Source organism: Falco peregrinus, chromosome 5 (assembly GCF_023634155.1).
Source record: "Falco peregrinus isolate bFalPer1 chromosome 5, bFalPer1.pri, whole genome shotgun sequence".
NCBI classification, from domain to species: Eukaryota; Metazoa; Chordata; class Aves; order Falconiformes; family Falconidae; genus Falco; species Falco peregrinus.
The window spans coordinates 7825288-7843646 of record NC_073725.1 but is presented as its reverse complement, the minus strand read 5'-3'; the positions used below and the strand labels follow the sequence as shown (position 1 = coordinate 7843646).

At 36.3% G+C, this 18359-nt stretch overlaps 1 protein-coding gene across 4 annotated transcripts in view; it reads left to right on the top strand.

Moving 5' to 3' along the window:
* Positions 1-18359, top strand: part of TBC1D5 (TBC1 domain family member 5) — a 326048-nt gene that overhangs the window by 173004 nt on the left and 134685 nt on the right. For all 4 annotated transcript variants that reach the window (XM_055806534.1, XM_055806535.1, XM_055806536.1 and 1 more), the window contains 5 exons: positions 3887-3995; positions 5851-5940; positions 6050-6121; positions 8907-8974; positions 15325-15427. In XM_055806534.1, the coding sequence (XP_055662509.1) occupies positions 3887-3995; positions 5851-5940; positions 6050-6121; positions 8907-8974; positions 15325-15427 (442 nt within the window). The remainder of the gene's footprint in view (positions 1-3886; positions 3996-5850; positions 5941-6049; positions 6122-8906; positions 8975-15324; positions 15428-18359) is intronic.

Sequence of the window (18359 nt, the reverse complement as noted above, 5' to 3'; positions counted from 1 at the left end):
CTTCTGAGCAGAGTATTTATTTTGTAAGGAGCTTAGGTGGGCTACCATTGCATTCCTCTGCCTATCTATGCTCGATGCATTGGTTTAGCCATTATGCTGTAAATCAAAATGTAGCAGCAGAGCCAGAAATTTAGCCGCTACTGGCCATTAGTGGAAAAAAGTTTTTGTTACCTCTCTCCAATGCTACCACAGCTTAGTGTTGCCTCAGTAAAATTCTGCGAACTACTATCTGAATTCCAGAATTATTTTCCAGGTGTCTTGTTACATTATTGGTGTCACATTCATTCTTAAAGAGTTTACAGTTGCTTGCTCCTCTGTAGCTGGGCAATAGTGGGATTCCAGTGTCTTTTACTAAGGTGCTAGACCTTAGGGGTTTAAATACCTTCTCAAAAGGTATTTAAGTGCATGTAAAATTTTTCTTTACACTTTCTGATGTGAAGTCCTGCTCATTATGTTCCCTTCATTACAGTGTGTCAACAGAGAGAGGCATTTCTCTTCCAAATCTTTGGACTCCTATCTCTGAAAATCTAATGTTTGTAATAGTCTTAACAAGCATCAGATCCATAAAATATGTGCTGTTGGAAAGAGAAAAATAAATATGCTTATATGTGGTTTGCTAGGAGATCAACCTCATTTCTTATAAGCAAGAAAGCGTGCATCATCCCTTCCATTGATTTGCTTACTTTTTCATTCATACATATTGAGCATTTTTCCCACTTCAAAGTAATGCAACTGTCCCTAACTCATACCAATAAATATTTTACATTGGACAGTTACTACATGGATAAAGCATGTGAAATAAAGTTTTTTAAAGAGACGTTAATCCAATGGCTTTTTCCTTTGCAGGTCTTATACCTGCAAAGACTTTACAATATGTACAATAGTATATTAGACAGGCTATTTAAATAATATGAAATGAAAAACGTGTACAAAATAACCAGAAAACATTAACATTGGCATTTGCCTTTGTTTTGATTGTACAACCTAAAGGTAGTATGAACACATGAGTATGCATCTAATTTTCTAGTTTGATTAAAAACAATTGCATGTGCTTAATTCATAGTTTAAGTGGTTCCAATTGGCTCTTGAAGTCTTTCACTTCAGTGAAGCAAATGGGATGTGGTAGACTTGAGTTCCAATCTTCATTGCTCATTTCACTTTGACCAATGAGTTTTCTGCAAGCTTGGGTTAACAAGGCTCATAGATGTTAGTTTACAGAGTAGGGCTATATCATTTTTAAAATGATCCTTTTAGAATTGATAGCTTGTTGATATTACACAGTGTTACCATTATTGAAACAGTCTCTAGAATTGTAAGGCTTAACTTATTAGCCTTCATTCAAAATATTTGAGAAATGAATTAGTGAATGCTGTTCAGAAAGGATTTTAGATACCATTCATTTCTACTAAAACTCAAACAGATTCCAGCTTCCAAGTCTTTTTTTTTTCTTTTTTCAGCTGCTTATAAGTTTTCTTTTTAGTGATCCCAGCAGCCAAGGGGGTATGCAGAGAAGATATGATCTTGCCAAATTTCTTTTGGCTGTTTTAAATGTAATTTTGTTCAAAATGTGTTTGGAATTGCATTACAAATTAAAAAAAAAAAAAAAAAAAAAAAAAAAAAGACAAAGCATAGTATCAGCACTAATACAATTTAAGAAGAGTTGAAATTACTTTCTTACTGTGTAGCAATCACTCCCAGCAGTTGGTGAAAAAAATAACCTGAAGAGCTTCTTTCCTCTCTGTTCCTTCTATTCACAGTTACACTGCTTGCAACCTTTTGCTAACTCAGCTGACACACCGGTGTTTTCAAAGACATTGTGGGAATGTCATCCGCTAGCAGAACAATGTGAATAGCTTCAGAGGCTGACCTGTTGTGTGCGCAGGGGAATGTGTCACTCTTGAAGCATCGCTACCTTAGGGAGACAGCTTGGCAGTAGTTATAATGGCCAATGATGCTACAAAATTTACAATGGCAAATGAAGAATATTATACATGATAGAAACAGGAGGGTTATTTAGATAGGCATAATATACTGGAGTTACTGAAGTACAAATGACTGTGAAAGAAAGGCCCAGATTTTTCTCAAGCTGTGTCTGCTATATACCATACGTTGTATTTAAAGGAGACAGAATCGTGGTAAACAATCGTAGGCAGCTTGCTGCAGAAGGTGAGGGTGTACCAGTGATGGGGAGCTGGTGAAATGACGAGATAGGCTTTCTGACTTGGAGAACGGGGGATGTGGCAGGAGGGAAGGAAGCTGCCCCACATCACTGGGGTTGCTTGCAGCTATTTTGGTCACCTGGGAACACTGGCAGAAGGTAAAAGCAGCCCTAAGCCCTGCAAGCTCCCACTGCTTTAGTCATCTTGGCTCTTACGTGGAGTACCTTCACTTTTCAAAGTAATAATAATCAAGACCCAGAAGTGATTTTTTTTTTTTTTTTTTAATAGAAAGCAATCCTAGCTGAAAAGTGATGCATTCACAAACACAACACTTCTTGCCTCGGCATGGATTGTGGGCTCACTCACATCTCAAAGGAACAGGACCATAATTTCCCAGCTTGCCAAGTCCATTCCCCAACTATTCGCAGCTTCTGCAACTGAACAGGTTTTATCTAAAACAAGGTTTAAAAACCTCACCCTCCCAACTCAGCTTAAAAGGCTGAAAACTACCTAACTTTAGCTTGCATATCTTTAGGGCAGTTTGCAAAACCAGAGTTTGTTGGTATTTAGTATAACCCACTCTGTGACCCTCCTTAGCGAAGGAAATCTGGTGAGATCTTACCCTGGAGTCATAATAGTAGTTTCCCTCTTTCTGGTTTCATTTGGTCTCCCAGGGAGAAGTAATAGTCTCCCATGTGACAGTGGGAGAAGGAGATGTTCACCTTAAGGACATGGATTGAAAATAATTCTGAAACACATTTCCTTGCACATAACCCCTCTCTTTACGCTGAAATTACCCTTTGGATTTTAGAGTGGTTGCAGAAAGACTGCGAGCAAGTCGTAGGCTATCAAGACCATCAAATGGCTTATATTGTGCTTGCGATTCATTTCAGTAGAAGGCACAGAAAATATAGGTTTAATTCTTTTATTCAAACTCAGTAGATGGTTTGGGACAATTAATTTCCAATTGTTTCCCAGTAGAGCAGATTTACTTGTATATTAATGAGGCACAGGTGTTAGGCCCCTGGTGCCTGCATGCCTGGGAGGCATATTTAGGTTGTTTATCTAGTCAGCCATAGGTACTGCAAGGTACTCAAGCTTGCCTTTAACAGTTTATACAGTGAGGCTTTTTAATTTTTTGATGTTTTTTTAAATTTGCTAGCACCTGTTAAAATTTTAAAACTGATCATGTAGAAAGAAGTAGGAGTGATTTCAATAGTAAATAGCACTAAATGTTAAAGAAAGTCATATTCTATGATGCTTAACTGCCCAGCTTGACATTAAGAAGAAAAGAAGGTTCATTTAAGCAAATACGTCATGTGAGGAGCTAATACAGTCAACAGTATACTTTTCTGTTGCATATTTTTGGAATAGGTACTTCTTTGTCTACAGCTGAAACATGAATGTGCTTATATTAATATTCATTTTTCTTGTTTATTCACTGAACTGCAGTACCAACATTTTAGAGGAAATGGAATAGCCTCCATAGACATTATGAATTTCAGTAGCTGGCATAATTATAGCGATCTACATATTCATTAAATCCACAGAAGAAATGTGTCCAAAAAGACAGCCATGCATTTAGAAGTGGTACACAACTAAATATATACATTAAAAAAAAAGTTCCTTTCCTCTGCATATCCAGAATTGTGTAGTGTCATATAGTCCTTAAATCAGCTAAGGCTTTTTTTTGTTTAAATGTTCATTCCTTTTGCTTTTGCATGCAGTAAAGAATGGGAAGAACTATTTGTAAACAACAATTACTTGGCAACTATACGGCTGAAGGGGATTAATGGGCAGCTGAGAAGCAGCAGGTTCCGTAGTGTTTGCTGGAAGGTAAGAAGAGAAAATATTTATTTACAGTTTGTGGTTGCAATATATCAACACATTACCTGATGCGCTGGAAGATTATTGATGCAAAGAATCATGAATTTTCCGAGAGACTTCATCCCAATGTTTTCCTACTCATTTTTATAATTCATAGGACATTTGCTAATCATATTGAGTTGCCTTAAAGCTGAATTGCAGGTGATAGCAAAAGATTTCCTAGGAAAGAATATCTTTGTGCTGGGTGGTGTGTTTAGAATTGAGTGCCACACAGCCATCTCTCCTCTCACTCTGTGCAGTGAAGTCATGCACTGGAAATAAAAAGGAAGTTTGTCTCACAATTTATGTTTTCTGGAACTTGGGACTGCTCTAAAATCAGTCTGATGCTTCTGCTAGCATCTTTTCCCAGTGAAATAAGAAAATGAAGACCAATCCCTCTTGTAATGACTGGATAGAGAGGGAAGCCAGGTCTTCCAATCTCAAAACACAACAGATCCTCGGAGGTCTCTTACTGTATTTTTTAAAGTTGCAGGGGAAGGAAAAGAGAAAGCAAGCAAAGTAAATACTGAGATGCTATATAGAGTCCAAAAGAATTTTGTTGCACTGGTATCAGGTCTTCTGTTCTGCGCTAATATGACAGCAGAGAAGATTTTCCCTCGTAGAGTTGCTGTAGGTTAGCCAGATAGTTTAAATTACCTCACTTGGAATTTCGCAAGCTTCGCTTTGGCATATAAAAGACCAGACCTATAAAACCAAAATGAAAATACTCCTTCTATATGGATGAAAGAAATCTGAAAATTGAAATTTGTAATTTGAAATCTATGTAGTATTAAACAAACGTAAGGCTAATGAAAATACTGCCTTCGGGAAGCCAGCTGAATATATGCCACGTTGTTTTACCAGTCTGCTGCTTCTTGAGCCTCTGAATTAGGAGGCCATAACTCAAAACCCCAAACTAACAAAAATATTAAGTCCCTGACTGTTCACTAATCAAATAAAGGAATGGTTTCATTTTAGCAATAAGGTTGGGTTTATTTGCATGTCCTGATATGGGTTAGGACTCAGTTTTACACTGCCTGTTTTAAAAATCTTATCTATGTGATTTTTCGGAAACGCGTATTTTTAGTAATTCAGGGATGTGGGTTTTTTTGTTATTATTTACTGTTTCTTAACACTTGATAATGTGTAAATAAAAACATGTTAAAAGCAAGAAAATACTCTGGGTTTTTTCCTTATTTTATGTGCAATTAAGTAGTATTTTCCAATAGATGTTTCTTTCTAACCCTTTTTAAACAGAAATGTGACAGAACTGAGATGTAGGCATTCGCAAAGACTTTTTTATAGAATCATCTCTTTCAACTGTCTTGCAGAATTTTAGAAAATGTTTCTTTTCTATAAAGTAACATTTTCCCTTTCTGTATTTCTCTAGGTAGAGTATATCTCTGAATGCTTAGTTTCTGCTTTGCATTCATGTTTAGTTTTAAGCACGTAGCATTAGGTCATCAGTGTTATGTAAATAGCTTCAAGTTTTGTATCTTTATTTTCATCTCTGCATTTCGTTTCTGCCTTGGAAGTCTCAGTCTACTTTACTGAAGTTGTGACAGTTTACAAAGCTTGAGTTTGTGGCCTCAGTTGTTTTCAATGCTTTATTTTGTACTGCAGAACTACTGTTGTTTCTAGCTTCTTATTTATAGACTGGAAAGTACTAAAGCCAAGAGTATTTTATAGGAGGTCTTTGCTTTCTTCTTATGTATAGAATGCTTGCTCCTCCTTTCTGAGACTGTTTAGGCTTTTTGGTAGGATTTATATGAAAAGCTATGTTAAATTGATGAAACTTAATGGATTTATTCTGTTTTGTTGATAGTTATTTCTGGAGGTTCTACCCCAAGACAGAAGTCAATGGATTAAAACCACTTCAGACTTAAGAACTTCTTACAATAAGATCAAAGAAATTGTAAGTTGGTACCAAATTGGTTCTTTACTCCCATGCTTTGACATAGATATTAATACTTACAGTATAACAGAAGAGGATTTGATTATTTTTTTTTAATGTTTTTACCCAGCACATTACAAACCCTCGGAAAGCAGGACAGCAAGATCTGATAATCAACAACCCACTGTCTCAGGATGAGGGGGTAAGTTGACCCTTGGTTCTGTCAGCGTGTGCTGCTAAAATGATCATCATCATCATACTGACACAACTGAGTTCTTGCTGAAGAAGGCAGAACGACGGGTGCTAAACTCTCCCTCCTAAATTTCCAAATTGACTTGTGTTAACAATTGGTTCACAGGCTCTGCTGAACAACCAGAGATGCTCATTTCCAAGTTAATAGTCTGATTTTTCAGTGCTTATCACAGCGAAGGCTGTGATGAACAAAAATCAGTGCTGGACTGGGAGTCCCATTTCACAGCGTATCCCTTCTTTAACTGATAAACTTTTTTGTCACTGTGTGTTTTCATTTTCTATGTAAAATGGGTCTAGTTGAAGGAATGTTTAAACAGTCAATATGAAGGGAATGCTGTTAACAGCAAATACTGAAGAACCCTCCTCTGGAAGACTGTTCAGCCTTGGAAGTTTTTCTCCAGCAAAAATAGAATTGTTCTAAGTTGTATACATGCTGAGTTAACGCGTAAAGTACCAGGCTGCAAGACAGGCATTTCTTCCAGGGTTTTTAATTATTTTTCTTGGTGGTTAAGAGAAACAAAAGTTTATTTTCTAATCAGAAAGCAGCCAGCTGCAAAATGAAAAATCCAGATTTTAAAGAAATAATATGCGGTAAAAGTATTTGGTCTGACTGTCATTCAGTGCAGAGCATCCAGCTCTCGTTCACATTAATAGGACCTCCTAGTAGCTTGCTAGTTTCCAAGTCAAGATACTTTCAGGAGGGCTTACATGTAGATATGGGAGCTTAATTTTAGGCAACTTTTGTTATTTTTTTTACACCAGTTTTCTACTGCATTTTGTATACCTGAAAACCTCTTAATTATTTTATGGCACATATCTTTAAGCTTTTCTGTGAATTATTTTACCATTTTTGAAAATGCTTTTTTATCAAATTTTCAAAATAATACCATGAAAATAATCTGTTTGGCTGCATTTAAGAGATATACACACCTGGAAAGACTGTCACAGGTATCTTTGGTGATACGACTTGTAGTTCCATTTTGTTCACATATGGAAGCTCATAGGTACTCTGCTTCATCTTTAATGTAGGAGGAGAGAGAAATTTGCTGGTTGAAACACAGAAATATTGGCTATAGTCACACTGGTGATGCTCTGCAGCCGGTACGATGGTGCAGGCCATCAAACCACTCCAGCATCTAGCCGGACAGAAAGCTGTCAGATGTGAAAGGTTTAAAGCGTTTCTGCTGTAGTTTGTGTTTATACACAGGGGCACAACATTCATTCTGCCGATGATGTCCTTAGGAGACAGGAGACAAAGGTTAACAAGTCCAAGTAGGTAGCAGGGGATTAATCTGTAAAACAAAAGCCACAGGCCAAACCCAGCCTTGGAGCACAGAGCAAAGGCCTTTGAGCCTTTGCAGTGACTTAATGTTTTACCCTTTAGGTGTCCTGGGTTTTGCTTCCTTTTTGCAATGCAGATTCTGTTTCCTTCCTCCTTTGCTCTGATGGACCTTGGTGGGAGCAGGAGCAGGGGCAAGGGAATTTCAAAACGTGATCTAGCTGCAAGAAATTGCTGCGAGTTAAAAAGATACTGGGTTTACGTAACACATTTTCAAGGATATAAAAACTTTTGAAGTTTGGATGTTGTGTTTTTTTTTATAGTTGGTAAACACAAATATAGGCGCTAATTAATATTTTCTCTTTTGTTACTTTACCTTCCTTTGGCTAGATAGCATTAATTTACTTTCTCTTTTCTTTCTGTGGGGCATGAGTCACCAGGACAATGCACTGCTTACAGGGGAGCAAGGAATTCTGCAAGGATTGTGGCCACTCTTTTTGTACAGCATTTCCTTCACTGGTGCTGCTGCTATCTGAAAACTAGCCTGTGTGAAAAGACAGCTATAGATTTTGTTCTTCCTGTATTTTGGTCAATATGGCCAAGCTACCGTCCCTTTACAACGGAGAACAGGCTTTACAACAATTTTTCTGGAGTGTACAAACAAGATTTGCTGAGACTTCTTTTGGGTTAGCTTTTGCAAAATATTGGTAAACAATGCACGGAAACCAAAGAAAAAAAATTGCGATAGTCAAAAGCACAGATACAGAAGAAGCTAAACCTGCTTCAGACTGTTGGTTTTTTGTTGGGTTTTTTTTTATGTTGACAGTGAGCTTTTAAATACCCTGGTTTTCCCTATCAGAACTTTTTTAGAATGGCCATTCTTGATCTGCACTGTGTATATGTACCATTAGAATTAGGGCATTTTCATAATAGGTATTTGACCATCATATATTGCTTATTTGATTTTGCCTCCACTAAGACAAACTAGGTTACTTCCAAACAGTTTCTTAGTGTGAAAATTGTAGCAGCTTCCAATTAAAGTCCATATATTCATACCAGCAATGTAGTGCAATATGGTGATATAGACCTTTTTCTGTGAATGAAACACTGAATTTTTTTCAGCTGAGCTGCCGATTCTGGTGAGTCTGAATTTACTCTGCCTTTCTAAATATTATTCATAGACCACTTACAAGTAACTCACAGACCTGCAGCCATCCAGTGAGCAAATGGAATGAGCCTAGAGCAAGGATCCAGGAACTTGAATGTTTTTGTCTCTGATCTAAACTGACTTTCTCCGATATGTTGGGTTGGTCACCAACATTCTTTTTCACCCTTAAAGTATTGATATACATACTTACATGAATTTTGAGGATTAATTAGTTAATATTTGTACAGTACTTTGCTGATGTAGTATATAAGCCTTAAGTATTCATACAATTATTTTTCCTTATTTCAGAGTCTTTGGAATAAATTTTTCCAGGATAAAGAGCTTCGAGCCATGATTGAACAAGATGTGACAAGAACGTATGTAGATCTTTAAAGAAATTTCTATATATAAATTTGGATTCTGTGTTTTTATGTGGTATACATTATATTGTGTTTTCTTGATTTGGTTAGTGTAAATGTCAGGATTGTTGAACATGAATGTATAGAAACATACATTAAATGTATAAAAATACAGCTTGCTTTGTGTGAAATGTGAGAAAATTGAGTTAAGCATTAAACCCCGGAGATTTATTGGTATCATCGAAGAAAAGCTCTTCTAAATTAGGATATTAGGAAATGTACTACTGTGTGAAATTTAAAGTAGAGTTTTCCATATGAAGCAAAGAGAAGGCAGGAGAAACTGAAAGGTCTTTTAACTAAATTATAGTCACAATAAAAGATTGAACAGATGACTTTATTTAATTCTTAACACTTATTCAATCAATAATGAAAAAGAAGTTTGTAATTAGTAAGGGTGATGTCACTCATCTAGAGAACGTAAGCATTTCTATTTGTATTTATCGCTTTTCTAGTGGTGTTTGTCACATACGCCTTTTAAAATTTGTCCTAATATTACTGTGATTATGTTTTCATCTTCTTGGCCCTTAGGTCCTTCCTGTTTAGGAACTTGTTTGAGTTAAAACATTCAGTTTCTGAAAACATTTATTTTCAGAGTGGAAGTATTGACTGATGTGTAAATCTAATAAAATTCAATTACTCATTTGCTACCATGTGAAATTTTACTGTATTGCAAATATTTTTCCTTATAATTTGAAATAAGCGGTGATAGTAATAGATTTTACAAATCCCAGGATCACATATTTTCATTTACAGAAACCAAGTCATGCAGAAGAAATCATTGCTGTCTGGTTTTGGAATATTTTATATGTCCGTCCCTAGACCCGTTCTTGAATGCATTTTGCCATGAGATGTATAATTAAAATCTGAGTATGCTTTCATGTGCATTCTCACAACAGATGGTATTTTTTGTTTGTTAAAGGAAACAGTTCAGGATGTTCTAAGATTAAAATATATACGTATCTAAACTGTAGCTGGAGAATAAAAAGTTGTATGGAGGTTATGCCGGATGTAAGACTGTTATTTAAAAAAAAAACTATATACATATATATACACACACTCACAAAGTCCAGGCTCTCACTCTGGCAAGTGGCAGAGTGAGTAATATTCACTACTATCAGTAACAGTGACTAAAAAAAATTCCATTTATGTATTTATACAAAATAACATCTACTTGAAACAATAGCAGCAGACATTATGTGTCGTCAATATCACAATGTCAAACGACGAAGGAACAAAATTTATCAAAGTAACATGAATTTATTCGATAAACTTCATGCATTTATATATACATTTGTTCACCTAATCATAAAATGTAGTGTGCATTTTATGTATACTTATGTATCTTTTTGTAAACTGTCATTGGTGTGAGAAGCAGTAAGTCCTACGTTCCTTGGCTTTGCAGTGTTAAGTACCCTCTGTTGTGCTTTTCATTTCCATTTTTCAAATAAATTCCTGGAGTTACAATTCAAAAAATTGTCATTACCTTACGATGCTATTTATTAAACATTAAAATAATTGGGTATTATATTCAGTTACTATAATCCTTACCTTCTAGCTTCTGCTTCTTATTTAACAAATATTTTTACATTCTTCGTCATCCAGTTCAGTACTCCATCATCCAACAGCATCAAGTAAATAGTGCTGCAGACAGTGATGCTAACTGCACACAGAGTGGCAAACCAGAGTCCCATCTATCAAAGCAGCAAAAATTTTTCTCTATAATATTTTTATTAGAATTCTTTTAAGTGTAGTAATAATAGATGGGAAAAGTGGGTAGAAATACGCCTTTAAGATCGGTATTGGTTTAAATGTTCTAAATTTTACAATTCCGTTACCTAAAGGAATCAGTGCTAAAGCTTGTGTGCGTGTCTTCACATGCATTTTGTGAATCCTTATCACACCTAATAATTAGATTTGTAAAACGTAGATGCTTATAGTTGTGTTAATCATTCTTTAGAGTCTATGTACCTGAAGAATTCTAGGACACAAATCCTCTCTGGCTAAAGTAAATGTCTAGTATAGGTCTGATGAATCACACTGTAGAGAAGTGCGGTTTGTTTCAGTACTTACAGAAGACCTCTAGCTCACCTGGCTAACCCAGCTGTGGTCACCTAAAGTCAGGGAACAGTAATCCAAGCCATAATCTCTAAACACCGTTTTTTGCCTGTTTGCATAATAAGAATTTCCAATACTTACAAGGGAAGTAGGGAATGATTTTGTTAAGTTAGTCTTAACTCATTAGTGATCAACATTTCTAATTAATCCCCTGACTTATTTTCCATGGTAGTTGAGAGGTTCAGAATGGATTTTCCTTCGGTTGTCTAGAAATGTGTGCTTTTGAGCTGGAACACCATCTCTTTCTCTCTCAAGTGAGAAGCTTCTAAAAATGAGGATAGGGAATGAGGGCAAGGGAGGTTTGCTATAATGCAAGTAAAAGCCTTACTTCATGTGTAGATAGCAGTAGCAACCAAGTTATAACTATAGTGCTGCATTCCATTATTCTACTAAGACAGGAAGGCGTGTATGAGCCAGCACCGTAGTAACTCATAACAGACTTAAGAATGCAATGATTAATTACTATCATTCAAAAGATGTGTCAAGGAACAATGCTGATTTATTTTGTGATGATTAAGAAGGTAAGTGATGAAGAAGAAATGTAAAAAGTATTCTGCAGAAGTGGAAATCAGCAGGTTGGTAGATGCAAGAGCAACTAGCTACCAGTCAAATCAAAATAGCAGTCTGCTCGCTGGCATCACTTGATATGTCTGGGACTGTAAATGGCTAGAATTGATTACCCTCTTTCTCTCTCCAGTACTTTTAAGAAAACAAAATGCTTAGGGGGCACTCCCAGTAGACTAATCAAGCAGATTTTTTTTTTGTATATACCCGACTACCTGGTTTCTGCTTCAGAAATAACAATCACAGTTTAGGACAATGAAAGGTGTGTGAAGATGAATAGCGGTGGGCACTGCTCTTTCAAACTCTCCAGCTCCCAAATAACAAAAAACCACCACACCCATAAAGAAGGTAGTGGAGAAGCCATTAAGCAGCTACATCCTTCCTAAGCATATGGAAGAGATGTGAAGAAACACCCGCCCACTAAGTATGAACGCAGGAGACAAAATCTAGTTTCTGTGTAAGAGGAGGGACTGCTGGAAGGGAGAGCTAGCTTTATACACCAATTTACTCCTTTTCAAGAATAAAAGTGAGCAACGAGGGGGAGCGGTTATTATTATAATTCTTTACCAAACCTTTGCAGTTGCAAGAGCATCTTCCAGGTTTTTTTCTGGTTTAGTAGCTTCCCCCTTCCAGCTGAGTACCAGGGCTGGGGAATGTCAGGGCGTGGGATCTGTTCCTGAAAGAAACGACAGTCACTCTGCAGCTGTGGTTAAGAGCCTCATTTCTATCTGCCACCAAATTTCTTTGATAAAGGATTTCTGCATCCTTTTATTTGGTTGCCAGCCTAAGTTTCATCAGTGTCAAAGTCTGGCTGCCCTTGGACGTGCTAAAGGAATGTTTTAAAAAACGAATGGTGACTAACTCACGCTGGCCTTCCATTTCAGAAAGCAGGGACTTGGATTCATCATTGTTCAATTGCAGCAGCTGTGGTGAAGCAGTCTAGCAAAGTTCCCATGCCCTTATGCAGTATTGCTCAGAAATGTAATTAAACTTTTTTTAGTTTAGAAAAAAAAGAAAGAAAAAAAAAGAAAAAAAAAATTCATGAACCTTAGTGTTCATGAAAAGTATTCTTACTTTTCCTGATTTGAGGATACTGTATTTCTAAAACAGTGCTTTAATCATAAAATTACATTCTCCGTAAAAATCCATCCTGAACTGATAGTTCCCTCGTGATCTCTTGTATTTACATTTACTATAATTAATACTTCAGCCAGCTTATTCCTGAGTTTGTTATTATCCTTTCTGTCACAATCTCTGGTATTACTATATCCTCACAGATATCTCTGTGTATTTTTGAGTTTTCTTTGTTAGTCTTCTCTTCCTAGACTCCATAGGGCAGGCCTGAATAACAGTCCTTCAAAAATAATCTCTTCAAACCCCTAAATTATGTCGATTGCCATCTGCTGTAATGCACTTTTGGTCTCAGCTGTGTCCTTCCTTTACAGTAATATAATTAGTACAAGTGCATACAACTTTCCAAATGGTGGTCTACCATTACCCCCACCAGGTGCCAGGAGAGCGGTACACTCCTTATCCCAGTGCCTTTCCCAGGACTTCAGCCTGCTTTCAGCCTGAAACCTGCTGCGTTCCAGCCACGGTGTGTGCTCTGCCTTGGCTCTCGGTTCAGGTCCTTCATCCAAGGATGTCAAAGCATCTTTTCTAGCCTTTAATTAGTTATGTCTCTCTGCTTACTTGTCATCACCTCTGTGAGATGACCACACTAATTTTTAACCCTAATTGGTTTATTTTAAATAATTTATTATAATTCCCTATATTGTTTCCCTATGACAGGCTTAATATAACTAGTCTAGAGTTTAGCATTGTAGCTCAGACCTGGGAAGCAGGAAAAACAAAATTTGCTTGAAGAAAGCTTATCTGAAATCTATGTTATTTCATTTTAAAACTGACAATACTGTAGCCTTTATTTCAGCAATTTAGCCTGAAGCACACTGTTTTAAGTATTCTTCTGGTTTTCTTTGTCAAACTTTTCCTTGCTTTTTAGTATTCTACCTTTCCAGATTTTTTGTATTTGTTATTGCTCCCTATAGCTGAATGTGGTTTGGGGTGGTTGCTTTTGAAACATTTTTTGCCATCTAGTAATTTTTCTGTAAGCCTGAAAATACTTTTTTTTTTAATTTATTCATTAAAGTACATCCTACATAGCCACTTTAGTTTCTACCTCCAACAGTCAAGGAGCGGGAGGCACAGGTGAGAGTTGCTTTAGAATAGTTACAGAATATAAATATTTACATTTTCCTGGATTATCAGCAGATAACAGGATTTTCCCAGAAGCTTTTTTTCCCTTATTTTCACACTAGGTCCACTTCATTCTATTTTGCTGGAAGGATATTTGCCATGTCAGAGTATCAAATGATTCCATAATTGTAAAGTTTATTTGAGACAGCTACTGAAGTCGGTGAAATACCTGATTATATTGTACCACAAAAGATGCTAGTAAGGTTTTTTGGAGCTTAGGATACTGGTTCTCCTGTCAGTTATGAGACATGTTAATAATCTTGTAATTAAAATGCTAGTAATTTTTCAAATGTTCATGAAATATTGAACCCTTGTGTATATGCTTCTTCTGACATACTCGTCTTTCTTCCATTTTATTCCTGTTTTAAACTGGAATTTTACAAATTTCCTTAACATATTGTAGCTCTTGTACCTTCCTTTGCCCAACTTTTATCTTGAGAAAAATGAAGAGCAGAGCTAAGCACTATTTGTGAAACCACAGGGCATACTGATGATCCAGTTTCCATTGCCAACCTAACACAGATATAAAAAATGGGAGGACATCATATCAAGTGCGTCTTTTACCTATGGAAATTTAATCTTCGGTACTTATTTTTCCAGAACCTGAACCAAATTAATCAGTATATAATTGTTTTCAACAGTTGTATTTTCAGCTGGCTTGGTTTTATGAGGGGAGAAGTGTCTGCTTGGGTTTTTTGGTCACACTCCTTTTCTAAGTGTTCCTAGAAGTTTTAGATTCATTGGTGAAGGACTGACAATTGGTGGAGCACAGCCTTGGACTTCAGTTTCTCTTGGTATGCTGTGTGACCTGGGACCAGAACAGGTCTTCTGGGGTGCTAGGTTTGGCAGTAAGGGTCTGTGTACAGGAAGGACAGGGTAGATCTTTGCTTCAGTTGTTGCCTCTCGTTCAGTCTCCTTTCATTCTGCTTCAAGTCAAATTGTTAGGAACCAAGGAACCTGAGGCTTTAGGCAGGCATACACTCATATGGTACATAGTTTTACTTTGATTTGGTTCTCCAAGTCATTCATTTTCAGTGGATTGGCTGTTTGTAAGAAGTTGACAGTTAAAATAGTCTGCCATTGTATTTCATCCTTGCATATCTCTCATTTTCATTATATTAAAGGGGATTACTTATTTAAATATAGCCAGTGCTACCATTGTATCTGTGTAGTGGACTGGTATATATTGAAGAGAGAACTTTGGTTGCAAAACAAGTCTTTAGAAGTATTCTTAATCTAGGATACCGAGAATTTAGAGTGGTGGGAATACAGATGAGGGAGGTGCTGTTTCACCTAAACCCATTTCTAGAAGACCAACAACTGAGATTCTATGTGCTCTATTGTTTACTTTCGCTGTATTTCTTCATTTTCAGCTTTCCTGAAATGCAGTATTTCCAGCAAGAGAATGTGAGGAAGATTCTTACAGATGTTCTGTTCTGCTACGCCAGAGAAAATGAGCAGTTGCTTTATAAACAGGTAATGAAAATACTGTACAGGTGGCATTCATTGACTCAACGTGTTCTGTACAGTTTGACAATAATGTAGTTCTGTTGTATCTGAACTTGTATCATAATGCTAAAGTAATCAAAGAGCTGCTTGTCAGCTGGATAGCAAGAAAAGTAAACTCATTGAATAACATATGCTTTTTCCTCATAACACAGTCCCTCAAATTGTTTTCTGTAATGTTGCTAAGTTGTCTAACTTCAAATTTCTTTATAAACATCTTTTTTTTCAGTGTTGGCTAAGAAAGAAAAAAAAAAAGGCTTTCTCTGCTTAGATAAAGGAAGAAAGCATGCAGCAGGATTAAAAATGGTACTAAATAAAGAAAAAACATAAACAATGGCCTTAGAAATCTAGGCAAAGTTTACTATTTTAAATAATATTTTAAGTTCTTCCTCAAAGTGCTAAAGCTATGCAGTACGTTAGTGAGGAGATCCTTTATCTAACCCTGTAGCATCCCAAGACAGTGCAGCTGACAGATGCCTTTGACTGAAGGATAAGGGTGCTACAAATACCACTTTTACAGTGCTACCTGAAGGAGAGCCTGCTCAAACCATTTTTGAGAAAATGGTAAAGAAAGCCTTAAAGCTATCCTGACTATGCAGCTATATGGGATGAAGGCTGAATTAATTTAACATTTGTTGTGAAGGTTTTGAAGTGAGTATATGCTTGATACTGAATTAATACAACAAGACTAATATGCAGAGCATATTAGTATGTATAGTATAGATGTAAGTATATTTGTATTTGTTTCTTCAGGCTGTTAACTCTAGGGTGAGTAGGGACTGACAAACTCAGGGATACCCTATACGCACGGACAAAGCATAAACTGTATTTTTCATGACAAGAATATTTTTCATGACAAAAATACAGAGGTTCAGTAAACGGGAAGTTTTTTATAAGGCATGGTTTGTGCCCACCCAGTCCTCAAGCCGGGAAACCAGTGGTGTTTCATGAAAAAACTGACACATGCAAGTTGAAGGAACAGTTACTTCTGAAGAACCGTCTTACAGATTATATCAAAATCAAATATATCATTATTGAGCCTATGAAATCTCTATCAGCTGGTTATTTCTCATGTTTGACAGACTGTGAGCAAGGAATAGGCTTGCATGAGAACAAGAAAAAAATTGAGATTTGTGAGCTGTATTTTGAAGGGCACTGCTAAAGAAAACACTTTTATTCAGCCTCCCCTTTCTAGTGAGTATAGACCAGAGTACTGATGATGGGGAAATGGAAGAACACATTCCAGCTAATTTAGTCTATCATTTATTGAACAAGAAGTATTATTTTACTCTTTGATATGACTTAAAAGGACTTAATTACCCTCTGCTCATATTTAAAATCCTCTTGATTTCTTACCAAGAAATAATACCTTTCTACATAAGGATGGAATATTTAGCCAGATCAAATACATATATATATAAAAAAAAAAAAAAAAGAAAAAAAAGCCCTGCGTTTCATCACAAGCTGTTAAAGCTATTATTTTCTACTAGGTGACACCCCGTTTAACATAGACCATATTGTTAATAGTTATGGGATTTTATTGAATTAATGAGACTGTTATCATGTAGTAGAATGTCTTGCTGAGTTAATTGAAACTGCAGAGATTATATAAATGGTATTAATGAACTTTGACTGCCTGATGCCTCAGCTTTAATAAAGACTGCTTGGTGGGCTAAATGAACATAGGCAGATAAAAGAACAGGTTCAATTTTGCGAGCCTACAGGCTGTTGACAAAGAAAACTTCTTTACCTCTGTTCTCAACTGGTGTGCAGCGGTAGCGCAGTAATTCCAGGAAGGGGTTGCCACAGGACTAAGGGGAGAGGCAAAGTGAAGAAAACAAAATAAATTTGGATCATGAAAAACTGTTGATTTAATCTCTCTCAAATGTGTTCAGTATATCACCCAAGTCTTGTGGTGGTGTGCCAAGTCCACGAAATAGCAAATGATAGTGGTTTTCCTCTCTTGTGGGCATGTGTCACTTAAGAGCTTTTTTTTTTCCTTACCTCATTTTAAAAAGGTAGTTTTATTTGGTTTTGTTTTTTATTAAATTAATATTCCCGTTAACTTATTAGTAACAATCCTGCTTTTTTGTCCCATGTCCGTCTCTTTTTAGATAACATTTCTTTCATGTCCATCAGTATCCTTCTCTGAATTAGCTAATAGGAAATAAGAGTTTGTGGTGGCAACAGGATATGATTTTTTCTGTCTTTTAGCAAATACCTACGTTGCAGTCAATCTTCCTGTCCTACTGTTTTTATTGGTTCTGGTTTTACCATTGACTGAAGCCCCACTTCCCATAATAATTTCCATTACTTCGAAGTCTAGCATATATTCTTGAACATTATGAAGGTTACCATTAAGTCCTCAATAACAGATCACCTCCAAGCTACTCTCTTCACAGTGACCTCAATAAAAAGCGCAAATTGAACAGTTTGTCATCCATCATGGGACTGGTCCTGTTGTCCTATATGAGAATTCTTCTTTCTCATTTGTATGGCCTCATACAAGAGCTACATTTGCTATTAGAATTTTAACATTTGGCCAATAAATGAAAACTTATACTTTTGTTTGTCAGCATCTGTACAGGACCTAATGTTTCTCTTTCAAAATACTTGGGGAAAGTTATAGTTCCTTGACAATTTGCATACTTATAAATGTAAATAAAATGTATCCGAAGCTTACAACATTTTATTGAAACTATTGCATAGCATCAGCATATAGTCTTATGAGAAGCAATCAATAATGTTTGTTTAATATGCATATATGCATGAAAGTTGTCTTTGTAGTAGGGTTTGTGGGTTTTTTGACCAGCATGAAGTAACATTTCATGTGATGAGGAAAAGGATATTTCTGTCCCTAGTCAAATGGAGTAGAATGTTGTGAAGCTGTATTACAGATTTT